This window comes from Rhineura floridana, chromosome 17 (genome assembly GCF_030035675.1).
Source record: "Rhineura floridana isolate rRhiFlo1 chromosome 17, rRhiFlo1.hap2, whole genome shotgun sequence".
Classification (NCBI taxonomy): domain Eukaryota; kingdom Metazoa; phylum Chordata; class Lepidosauria; order Squamata; family Rhineuridae; genus Rhineura; species Rhineura floridana.
The window spans coordinates 27,775,470-27,788,434 of NC_084496.1; the positions used below are offsets into that span (position 1 = coordinate 27,775,470).

Genomic DNA, 12,965 nt, shown 5'->3' on the forward strand with positions numbered 1-12,965 from the left:
GGTGGGGCATGGAAATGTGATGGGAGGAAGCATGGGCCGTTGATGCATCCACTTTCCAGCTTCTGCTAAAGCTACCATGAGGAGACGGGACCAAACTATGAGCTTTTGGTTCTTTTTCCTGTAGATCAGACTTCATCAACCTGGTGCCCTCCAGATGTTTTAGACCATTGGTTGGAACCCACTACTCGGTCACAGCTAGATCTAAGATGGGTTGCAACAGCAGCACTACCACCATACAAATATATGGTTAAAAAAAAAAAGACGCTAGTTCCCAAATGCTTGTTTGGGTTAAAGGTGGGTCCAAGGTCTGAAAGACTGAAGACTACTGTACTACTGTAAAACTACTGTTTTAGACCACAACTCACAACAGCCCCAGCCAGCACTGCCATGCTTCCATCAGCCCCAGCATCACACAGACATGCTGACTGGGGCTGATGGGAATTGTAATCCAACAATATCTGGAGGACACCAGGCTAGATTGATCTAGATTGCCTCAACTCCTCCACTGTAAAGGACTTTTGCTGAGGTGATCTTGTGTTTTAAACGAATGGATGTGGCTCAAAGATAATTCTTCTTCCTACAGTCCATTTTACCATGTATCGCCAAGGATTATAAAACAAAATTGCCAAAACCTAACACTTACCATGTCTGCTCTTTGCTTCTGATTCCCTGCTTCTTCCAAAGTCTGAGACAACTGAGCCTTCAAGACAAAAAGAGAGAGATGTCAAGAACTCAACAAAAACACAGCAGAAGTAAAGGGTAAAAAGAAAGTTAATGTCGCAAAGTGCTAAAGGGACTCCACTGTGAGCCAAGAATCCCCAGTGAAAATGTCACCTCTGCCCAGCTTAGGGCTACACAATAACTTTAAACAGGAGAACACCACCCCCAAGAGAACTTTCCCCATCATTTTCCCAAGCTTAAAAACAAAAACCCAAATTTCAACCATGCCTTGAAGAATGTTAGGGTTTGAGTATTTTCTAGTCAAAAGCTAATATTAAAAATTTGCTACACTACGTAGAGGTACTTCATACAGGGAGGGACGATGGTGGGGAAAGATGACACAAGTCATCTTGTGGTGATACTTCCATATACAGAACAATTATTTCAGCCTTTTAGAGCAGCACTTTTTATTCAATTTTATTTTGAGGCTGATAATCACTAATAGCAAAACAACCTCAGCAATAAATCTTGGAAGGAGGATACTCATCCAATAAAGTCTCATAATGGGGAAGTCTTCAAAGAGGTAAGCGGGAAGAAGAAATACTGCAAAAGAATTTTGTCTGAGGTATTAAGTTCTCCTAGTTTAGGAACATTATTGCCTAATCTTGTTGAAGGTCAGGGGACTCTTATCTTGTAGGAAGATTCTTGTATCAAGTCTCTTAGAATGAAGGTTATCACCAAAAGGAATATCAAAAGATAAACTGGCATTCTAACCTTGTTTCAGAAATGGCATGAAGACATGTTAGTCCTGCCTCCTTCTCTTGCATGATATCATGTTAGAGACCAATGATCTTCTCTACAACTACATGGAATAATCTCAGTGGATGACAAAGAAACTCATTTAAATCAGACTAAAACCCAACGAGAATGGAAGCCTTACATACAAACTAATTCATGTCATTCCAGGCAGATATTCATTAAAACTCTCCAGGGTCTTTAGAACAACATCCCCACACTGCATGAAACAATATTTACAAGCACAGGATCCAAAACAGAGGTGATCACTACAAAGAAATGGCACTGATGGTGGAGATGGGGGGGCATCAAGGCACAAAAGCTAATCACACTGAAATGCAACAAAACAGAAATTACAGTCTCAAGAGCTCAACATAAAATGTGCCATTCAGCTTCTCATACAAACATTGCAATTATGAGCTCGCTTCGGTCCCTGGGTTCAGCGGGAACTACCATGAAGTCAGAGAACCTGGCTGTGCACACCCTGCAATCATGTCAGATTAATAAAACGGAGAGGTGCTCAAACAAAATGAATGTGATTCTAATATAAACCTAGAGCCTGGTGTGGGAGAACAGAAACACATTCATTAAACACTGCAGGATATGCCTTCCCTTGTGCCAATGACAGTGAGTGGAGGGTGAGCAAGAAGGGAGTCATAATTAAATTACTGCTAAGTTTGGGGCCGAAACACTGGGAGGTTGTGTGTAAATATATGGACACCTGGAAACAAATCCCCCCCATATTTAATTAGGTTGAATTACATCAGGAGTCTGGAGTCAATGATGGGCTACAAGGAGGAGGGTTAGAAGTTTTCTTGGCAACATTGATTGTAAAGTTTTTCAAAGGCAGAAATTGCCTTCATCCTGGCACCATATAAACACATTGAAAAGAAATTAGGAAACACTGATATTTGTACAATATCGGAATGCTATTTTCAAGTTCAGAATGCCCACTAACAGGCCATATTGGGCCAAGCCAGCATTGTTACTATTTTCAAATGTTGGTATTTCAACCAGACACTGTCCTGGTCTACATGGCACAGAAAGCAAAACCATGATTTAGAGTAACTGTGTGGGCTCCAGTAAACAAGATCAAGGTTACTTTACTCTTTCCTAATATCGTAATACTGCTGCACTGCTGCACTGAGATATGTCATCGCTTGGCTGAGCATGTTGTCCAAATGGGGCTCGCGGTTTAGCTCTCTCCAGACTAACCCATGAGCTGTAACCAAGGTTTGTCCTATGGCTTATGGCTCATGGTTTGTCTGGGACAGCTAAACCAACAGGCCAGGTTTAGTCAACATGCTAAGACAAACCGTAGCTTAGCACAGCCCAACAGCAGAACTACGGAGGAACATAGTAGCTGTGGTCTCCTCTTCAGTAGCCTGCACATTTGCACAAAGGCATGATTTGGTTTAGCATGATGTATGAACCAGGCCCATTGCAATAGCTCAACACACTAATTCTGGTTGATTTAATCCAGTTAAAGTCATGGCTACCATACAGACCATCTTATTCCTCTTTTCAACTTCTAATCCAATGTCTGCTTGGGTTGTCAGTTGAAGAAGTATTTTTGCCAAGAATACAATTACTTTATATTTCTGAGGAAACAGTAAAGTTTGTGGCAGCAGATTAAGCTGCAAAATGGAGCATCAGATGGCAACTGAATATGAAAAATGGCATAATACACTTTGGGAAACCATAAACGTATTTCCCTTGATGCTTTTACCACCTCTTTGCACCTGAACACAAGATATAGTGCCACCTTCCATACCCCCTTGGACCCATTCTGCAAGCTCTAGGAACATTTATTTACCTCAGAGGAGTATGACAAAGGAACCACTCAGAAAAAAATATCTTCACTCAGCTATGAAGCTCACTGGTGACCGTGAGCCAGTCACCATCTCTCAGCCTCACCTACCTCACAGGCTGTTGTGAGGATAAAATGAGGAGGGGGGGGAACTACGTATGCAATCTTGAGCTCCTTGGAGGGAAGGCAGGATATAAGGGTAATAGTAAAAAATATCTACCTCCAGTTCTCCTACAAGCTTAGCCTACTGTGGACCATCCTGCTCAAGCTGTCAGAGGAGAGAAGCTTGGATTGCTCTGTATCAAGAGTAGGGGACCTCTATCAGCCCAAGGCTGCACTTCCTCATGTGAAACCAGGGGAGGGGGGACACGGCAGTAGGCAGCAACAAGCATGGGCAGAGTAATGGGTGAGTATCTTGTCTTTGTACATTAGGCTACATTCCAGCCACGTAAAAGTAAGGTTTCTACGTATGCACACCTCCCTCCATCCTCCATCCAAGCAAGCAAGCAGCATCGACACAGTTCAAAGACACCTTCCAGCCAGGCAAAATAATCGGAAGAGGGCACACAGCAGGGCCAGCGAGGGTGTGGCTTGGGGGGAGCCCCAAGGCCCATCTGGAGAGGACTGGAGGGTCACATCTGGCTCCTGAGCCTGAGATATCCCCCCTTATTCTATATCACGCTACAGAAAATGTAAAACTAATCAGCAACTGCCTGACAGCCACACACACTCAAACACTGTTAATTATGAAGGAGAAATTCAGCTCTGAACTTACCCAATGGCTCATTTAATCAGTATGCTTCAAGAAAGCTGCCAACCACCACAACAGCTTAAAAGCAGCAGCTGGAAAGAGGCTTGGGAAGGCACAAAGCAGCCTGTTGAACCCCTTGATCCTGGCACACTTGGGTGGTTGTTTTTTTACCGGGCAGCCTCAGAGAAAGCCAGGGGAAATTTACTCCAGTGTTCCTTGTAACTTGTCTTTCAGAGAGGTGGAACAGATTGGCTTTCCATGCCAATATGCGCCAACCTGTACCTTAAGCCAACACACTATATCATATGCTCTCAGATATCTTAACAGGACCTTGACAGTTTGCAAAGCATACCCCTGAAACACTTGCCAGTATATTTATTGGAACAAAAAGGGACAGCTCTCGGCCAAGATATATACTAGATTTCATCTCTGGAAAACACAGCAGCATGACCAGTGGCAACAAAACTTTTGCTGGATTTTTCAAAAAATGGTTTTGCGGGTTTGTGTGCATGGCTCGACCACCCTTCAAGCCACCCTTAGAAATCCCAAAACAAGCCCTACTTGGCTAGAACACTACTGCCTCCCTTCCAGCTCAAGTGTGGTCCAAAGCAGTGCATGCATAGCTCCAGAGATTTAAAGAACCCTAAAAGTCTTTGAAGTAAAAGTGTGTTTGGGGAAAATATTTGAAAGTGACTGTACCAAGGGAGAGAGTTCCTGGTATTGAGAGGCAGCAAGAGAGAACAGGAACACTCATTTATGAAAGCAGGCAGAAATATCAAAAGCAGACTGAGATAGTTCTAAGCCCAGTGTTCTGCTTGGAAAAGCAAGCTTAACTAAGGCAGCCTTACTGAGTCTATTATACAAGCTCTTGCAAACAACAACAAAATAGTTAGCACAGCTGCATACAGTATTTCCAGAATGAAGAATCAATTAAATGATCATTAAATGGTTATAACAATCATTAATCAAACAACTTCTTAATTGGTGGACAGCCCTATTAATTGCATCTGTGGAAATATGATCAAATCCCTGTTCTTCCTAATTTACCATCAGGGGTTTGCCCAGCCTCTCTCCAATGCTCTAATGTCCCCATTCCCTTCTAGAGAATATCAGAGAGCAGATTTGATTTGTATCAGCACTGCAGCTTAACTTCAGGCATAAGAATCGTTTCAGATACTGAGGGAACATATCTCTACTCTTCGTACTTTTCAGAGAATTTCAGTTCAATAGCCCTCCTCCAGCATCAACTAAAGACAGTAATTGTAGCCACATCAATTCTCTCACTCTCTTTCTCAAACCTTGTACACAAACCTGAGAAAAATACTACATTGAGGTGAGTGCATCACAGAGACCCAAGAACATTGCTCTCCTCACATCTGTGGTGAGAGTCTGTCAAGCAGCCATTAAGCCCACTCACTGAATTTGGAACATTTGGGATGGCAAATCCCTGAAAAATAACACATCGTTTCAGGCACAATTGTATTCGTTATCAAACAGGTGGTTAAATTGGACACATCAACATCCTCAGTTGCTTCTTCAGAGCCTGACTGGGAGCCCATCACCTTTTTTTTGATGGATTACGCTGTTCCAAAACAGAGTGTGACTCACACAGAAGCACCAGACTCCTCCGTCTCTAGCAAATACTTAGCCTAACAAAATGTCCAAATGCAGTCTCTGGTCACTGAAAAAATACAAGTGTTCACACACACTTTACCTTCAATAAGGTGCTTGAAAAGTGTGATTTAAACATGCCACAATGCCCTGGATAACTCCTTTGTGAAGTACTAGCGTCAGGATCAGTTGAGACCTGATTTGTGAGCCTCTTCATCTATGGTTTGATGTTCTTTGCAATGACCTGTCCATAAATGTTTGAGGGTCAGACCTGGGTCTTTCAATGGACAACAGTCAGACAACAGAGAGCTAACATGTTTGTTGTTATGTGCCGTCAAGTCAATTACGACTTATGGCGACCCTTTGAATCAGCGACCTCCAATGGCATCTGTCATGAACCACCCTGTTCAGATTTTGCAAGTTCAGGTCTGTGGCTTCCTTTATGCAATCAATCCATCTCTTGTTAGGCCTTCCTCTTTTTCTACTCCCTTCTGTTTTTCCCAGCATTATTCTCTTTTCTAGTGAATCATGTCTTCTCATTGTGTCCAAAGTATGATAACCTCAGTTTCATCATTTTAGCTTCTATTATTATTATTTGATTTATATCCCACCCTTCCTCCCAGCAGGAGCCCAGTGATAGTTCTAGTGATAGTTCTGGTTTAATTTGTTCCAACACCCAATTATTTGTCTTTTTCGCTGTCCATGGTATTCACAAAACTCTCCTCCAACACCACATTTCAAATGTGTTGATTTTTCTCTTATCCACTTTTTTCACTGTCCAACTTTAACATCCATACATAGAGGTCGGGAATACCAAGGTCTGAATGATCCTAACTTACATCTTTGCATTTGAGGACCTTTGAGGACCTTCTCTAGTTCTCTCATAGTTGCCCTCCCCAGTCCTAGCCTTCTGATTTCTTGACTATTGTCTCCATTTTGGTTAATGACTGTGCCAAAGTATTGATAATCCTTGACAAGTTCAATGTCATTGTCCACTGTAAAGTTACATAAATCTTCTGTTGTCATCACTTTAGTCTTCTTGACGTTCAGCTGTAGTCCTGCTTTTGTGCTTTCCTCTTTAACTTTCATCAGCATTCATTTCAAATCATTACTGGTTTCTGCTAGTAGTATAGTATGCCATACTATGCCACCCTGGGCTCCTGCTGGGAGGAAGGGCGGGATATAAATCCAATAATAAATAAAATCATCTGCATATCTTAAATTGACATTTCTTCCTCCAGTCTTCACACCTCCTTCATTTTGGTCCAATCCTGCTTTCCGTATGATATGTTCTGCGTATAGATTAAACAAATAGGGTAATAAAATACACCCCTGTCTCACACCCTTTCCGACGGGGAACCAATTGGTTTCTCCATATTCTGTCCTTACAGTAGCCTCTTGTCGAGAGTATAGGGTGCACATCAGGAAAATCAGATGCTGTGGCACCCCCATTTCTTTTAAAGCATTCCATAGTTTTTCATGATCTACACAGTCAAAGATTTGCTGTAATCTATAAACACCAGGGTGATTTTATTCTGAAATTCCTTGGTCCATTCCATTATCCAATGTATGTTTGAGATATGATCTCTGGTGCCTCTTCCCTTTCTAAATCCAGCTTGGACGTCTGGCATTTCTCACTCTATATATCGTAAAAGCCTTTGTTGTAGGATCTTGAGGATTACTTTATTTGTTTGGAATATTAAGGCAATAGTTCGATAATTACTGCATTCCCTGGGAACCCCTTTCTTTGGAATTGGGATGTATATTGAACGCTTCCAGTCTGTGGGCCATTGTTTAGTTTTCCATATTTGTTGACAAATTTTTGTCAAAATTTGGACAGAATCAGTCTCGTAACAACTTGTAGCTTGTAGCAACTCTATTGGCATGCCATCTAATCCTGGTGATTTGTTTCTTCCAAGTATTTTCAGTGCAGCTTTCAGCTCACATTCTAAAATTTCTGGTTCTTCATCATACAGTTCCTCCATGAATGAATCTGTCACCCTTGCATCTCTTTTATAGAGTTCTTCAGTGTATTGCTTCCCTAACCCTAAAATAAATAAATAAATAAATAAAATAAAATTTCATCTTGGTCCGTCAGTGTTTTCCCCTGTTGATTATTCAACATCCCTACTCTTCGTTTAAATTTCCCTTTCATTTCTCTAATCTTTTGGAATAGGGCTCTTGTTCTACCCTTTTTGTTGTCCTCTTCTATTTCTACACAATAACTATTGTGATAGTTCTCTTTGTCCCTACGTACTAGTCGCTGTATTGTTGCATTTAGGGTTCTATGTTTCCATGTCCTTTTGCTTTCCTTCTCTCTTTGACCATTTTAAGAGTTTCTTCAGTCATCCATTGAGGTCTTTCTCTCTTTTTAACTAAAGGTATTATCTTTTTTCATTCTTCCCTGAGAATGTCTTTGACTTCAGTCCATAGTTCTTCTGGTTCTCTATCAACTAAGTTTAAAACCTCAAATTTGTTCCTTATTTGATCTTTATATTCTTCTGGGATGTTATTTAAATTGTATTTTGGCATGATGATTGCTTTGTTCTTCTTCTTTAGCTTTATTCTGATTTTCGATATGACCAGTTCATGATCTGTACCGCAGTCTGCTCCTGGTCTTGTTTTTGCAGAGAGTATGGAACTTCTCCATCTTCTGCTACCAATTATATAATCAATTTGATTCCTATATTGACCATTTGGTGATGTCCATGTGTACAGTCATCTTTTAGGTTGCTCAAAGATGTGTTTGCAAGGAACAAGCAAACATACAGCTAACATAGTACCCTCCATACATTGTTGGCCTACAATTCCCATCATCCCTGACCATTTGCCATGCTGGCTGGTGCTGAAGGGAGTTGGAATCTGACATCATCTGAGGATACCACATTGATTGTTTCTGAACTTGACTGACTTGCTTGCATGGCTCAACAGTCAAACTCTGGGTACCTCCATTTGCCTAATTGTTCCCCCTCTGCTGACTGCTCCCCCATTAATTTGCCAGCTCTTCTGACTACTTCTTCACCCTAGAATCTCCATGAAGGAGGGCATCTTGGCTCAGACTCTGGTCTCTGCCCCAAAATTGATCTCTTGTGGATATTTTCCACCACTCTTTCCAACTCTAGTCCTAACCCTGCGGGAGCTCACACTTCCACCCCCTGTGCATTTTGTTCCCTACAGTCCAGCATTAATAAGTACAAACAAAACAAATATGCCTAGGCCATATGAAACATAACCATTGGCAAAATCACAGCACTGGATCATCAGTCTCAAACATTCATAGAATCATAAGAGGAAAGGCAGAAGCTGCAGAGGCAATAAAGAATGACCCCTAAATACAAGGGGTAGCTTTGAACTTTAAAAAAATCAGCCAATAGAGCCTCAATTATCAATCAAAAAGGGAACATCCCTGTGGCTGGTTTTGAGGCTGTGATCTACTGGGATGGTTGAGCAGCACATAGGACACTTTTTGCCACATTATTCATTAACCTTTAATTGCTTTCCCAAAGAACAAACTATAGATTAAGAGCAACTTTTCAAAATACAGCTTTTGCACAATCAGGGATTCCTTCCCTCTGCTGCCCTGGGTTCCTTCTGGGAGAAAGGACAGGATATAAATTTAATAAATAAATAAATATTTGCTCCCCCCCGCCAAACTACCCAGTGTTCCATACCTGCTTTCCATCTTTGTTATGTTTTTCACTTTGACTGGTCAAGGCACCATCTCCCTTCACCAGGGAGTTGCAGAAGTTGCAGCTCAAGGAAATCTACCACAGTTCGGCCTACCCTCCCTCTCCCATCTTAGCCTTTTCTCTGGTTGGTTGTTGCCTCCGGCTGAAACACCTTGTTATCCATGAGCCAGCGTGTCTGACTCCCAGGAATTCATAAGGAACTGCTCAAGCAACCCCCAGCCGCCAAGTTCTAAAGACAGTCTCCTGATTTACTGCAGCTCCCCAGAGGAGCTTCTGTCCACACCTCTTCCCTCTGCATAGGTAATATTTGTGCTTATATGTGTGCAGGTGTGTGCGGCCCCCTCTCTCACATGCAGGTACCCACACTGCTTTGCAGGCATGTCCATTTCCATTCTAACTTTCTTATCTAACCCAATTCACCTGGTGTCTGCTGCCTTCTCACAATATTTGGCATTAGTTCCCCCCTATCTTTACTGCCTTTTATTTTTTAGATTTAACTCCAGAAGTTGACAGTCCCGTTTGAATGTTGCCTGAATAACCCTACTTTTTAATTTATGAGACAACCTGCATATTAATCAATCTCTGTCTTTTCTAATAAATTGTAAATTCTTTGATTCTAAGCTTTAGTCTCCTGGTTACTAATTCCCTGAGGCACAAGTGTAATATGTCATTTGCCCCATCGTAAACTATGAAGGCACATGAGGCCAGCTCCCTGCTGAAGCTAAGCAGGGTCAGGTCTGGTCAGTGCCTGGATGGGAGACCGCCTGGGAACCATATGTAAGCCCCTTGGGTTTCTATCATAAAAAGAAAGGTGGGGTACAAATGTAATAAATAAATAAATAAAGACTCAGACAATCTGCTCCTCCTGGACATGTTTCCCTAGCGCACGTAGACAGCAACACGCAGTTACAGCTTTTATCCCTTTCCAAACTTAAACTTAGTTTATCTCTGACTAGGTCAACACTCTATCCCTACCCCATCCCAAATCAGTGCAACCTAAAGAGGGCCAAAAGTGCAATTTCAAGCTATTATCAAGGGACCTTCTTAGGTTTCTCCCTTAAGGGTCTCAAAACACCCCATGGACCCACGTAGCTATATCTCCTCCCTTTTCAATTTGTCATTTTATGTCATTTTGTTCCAAATACATGACCAAGTCAAGTCAGTCAATACATCTCAATCTATTTGCTTCCCATCTTAAAGCAGGAGAAGGCTATGGTGACAGTCTCTCGATGCAGAGAATGGCTGCTTTGGAGAGCAGTGCCAACATACAAATCAGAATTCTGGCCTTTTAATGCAGCAAAAGCCTAGGATAATCTCCACAGCACTTCCTCCCCTCTCAACAAGACAGCTGTATGCAGACCTAGCAAGTCAATTTGGGTGATTATTAGCCTCTTTACCTACAAGGTCACAGCCCTAATATGAATCCCTGGCTTTTGAAATGAAGCCCAGTCAAGTTTCATCAATATCTTGGAGCCACTTCATAGGCTCTGCATTTTCAATATAAAGCACCTCACATAATTATACCGGGGATATCACAAACCAATCCTATTTCAGTGCCTTGTTTCAAAAACATGGAACTTCAACAAGGCTAAGCAAGTGGGTGTTCGCTGTGAAGCTCCAACACTTTTTTTCTTTTTTTAATCTTACAACCACTCTAAGATAATCACAAACCTTGATGGGGAGAAGAAACATTATTGTCTCATTAGGTTCATATCTACCTGTGTTGTGTATAATACAGACTTCACAACCAAGCCACCTGCTCAAGGTATAGCTCAAAATTTGCTGTCCTAACATTGGACAAGCCAGCAAAGGTGGTGTAATTATGACCATTTATTTTTCATTCTCTGTCTCCAGTATAGCAAAAGAAGTTCTGCTCATCTGAGAATTCAGCCAAAGGCAAGGAAAGGCTTACTTTACCAAAGACATTTCAGATTGGAACATGTCGACTATCGGCATTTGCAGCTAAAGATTCCACAGTCCGATTTTTAGTGGTTATATTAGTGGTTGTATTTGAAGAATGTGTCAGGGCAGTTGAAAAGGGTACTGTTTTTAAAGACATACACTCACCCTCTTGTATGTGATATTTTCATACATTTTCTGGTTTTGTTGAAGCGGGGAGGAGTGGCTTTGATTTCAAACAGCTGCGAACAGCTCAGTTGTGTGGGTGGAAAGGATTGTGACAAAAGTACGTTCCAACAGTTACACTGCTAGACATAAGTTTATTTGCATACTGCAATTCACTGTATTAAAATATTGTGAAAGTGGATATGAAAAGTAATTTCCACCAGTAAAACATGCCAATTTATAGAGCTATGCCAAATACATTTCAAAAGCTAGGAAAAACTACTGAATTAGCCTTTTTGTACCACACTTCACAAAAAATTTGCTCAGTACCTTTAAATACAAAGAAGAAAGAATCAGCAGTGAAACAGTGAGACTGACAACATCCTGCGGAATGACACTACCATGTTTAGCTAAGGTTTATTTGAAAGCTACAAATTGGCAATGATCAAAATGAGTCCACACACTACACTGCTCATGTGGAAATTGTAGTTATTACCTGAATGTGTGAATTCTTAGCATCAATTGCCTTGTGGCAGTCACACACAGAACACTGCCTCTTTCCATCTTTGATAAATACCTAAAAAGGGTAGATGGTGGTAAAGCCAACAATCCATATCAACTCATCAATTGGAAGAAGCTTAGTAAGTATTAAACAAGGAAGAAGCTTAGTAAGTATTAAACATCTTTCCATAGTGCTTTAAGGACCCTAAGAATGTTATGGATCCCTGAAATTATGCTTCACAAGTGAGAAATAAAAGAAAGAGGTTTTAGCTAATTTACTGCTGCAAGTATTAACTTTGATAACATGCCTGGTATGAAGCATGAAGGCTTCCTTGCAACAACAATATAGAGGTGATACAGAATTCTATACAATATAGATTTTTTAAAAATTGAAAGATAATTAAAATTAATAGTAAGTTAAAAGAGATAAATACATCAACATGTATATGTCTAGATAGGCTTACCTAATAAAAATGTTTTAAGCAGGTACCCAAAAGTCTACAGTGAAGGCACCTGTCTGATGTCAATACACAGGGAGTTCCAAAGTGGTCCAGTGGTAGAGCACATGCACACATCACACCTATTTCAGTGTGTCTTGCACAACTGAAATCATCATTAGAAGGTTGTGCTCTTCTCAGAGTCCCCTTCCAATCTGAGATGCAGCAGCGGCTACCTTGAAAACAGCCTTTTCAGTAGTGGTGCCCTGGCTTTATAACACTCTTTCCAGAGATGACTACCAGGTACTCACACTTTAAAGCAAGCCTTTTAAAAAAAAAATCCCAGGCTTTTCAAAAAATTGCTGATCTGTTTGATTTTGCTCCATATTTTTATGTTGCTTTTACAAATTTGCTGTTTTTGGCTTTTTTCAATCATCATCTGTTTATTTTTATGTACTCATTATTATATTCTGAGCCAGCCTGATAAATGTATTTGAAAGAGTGAGGGAGAAATGTTAACAAGCATACATACGGTATAAGCCCCTAGCAGATGTGTACACCATGGGCTGTATCAGTCCAGCTCTTTGATTTCAGAAGTAAAGGCTGCTTCACAGAGATTTCCAGCAAAAAGGTACTGAGGTGCAACT

At 41.0% G+C, this 12,965-nt stretch overlaps 1 protein-coding gene across 7 annotated transcripts in view; it reads right to left on the reverse strand.

The window, feature by feature from the left end:
* The window catches only part of MAD1L1 (mitotic arrest deficient 1 like 1), a 604,081-nt gene that overhangs the window by 306,886 nt on the left and 284,230 nt on the right, over positions 1-12,965 (reverse strand). For all 7 annotated transcript variants that reach the window (XR_009759370.1, XM_061599459.1, XM_061599461.1 and 4 more), the window contains one exon: positions 644-700. Coding sequence is in view for 6 of the 7 variants with exons in the window: in XM_061599459.1 (XP_061455443.1) it covers positions 644-700 (57 nt within the window). In the remaining variant the exon portion in view is untranslated. The remainder of the gene's footprint in view (positions 1-643; positions 701-12,965) is intronic.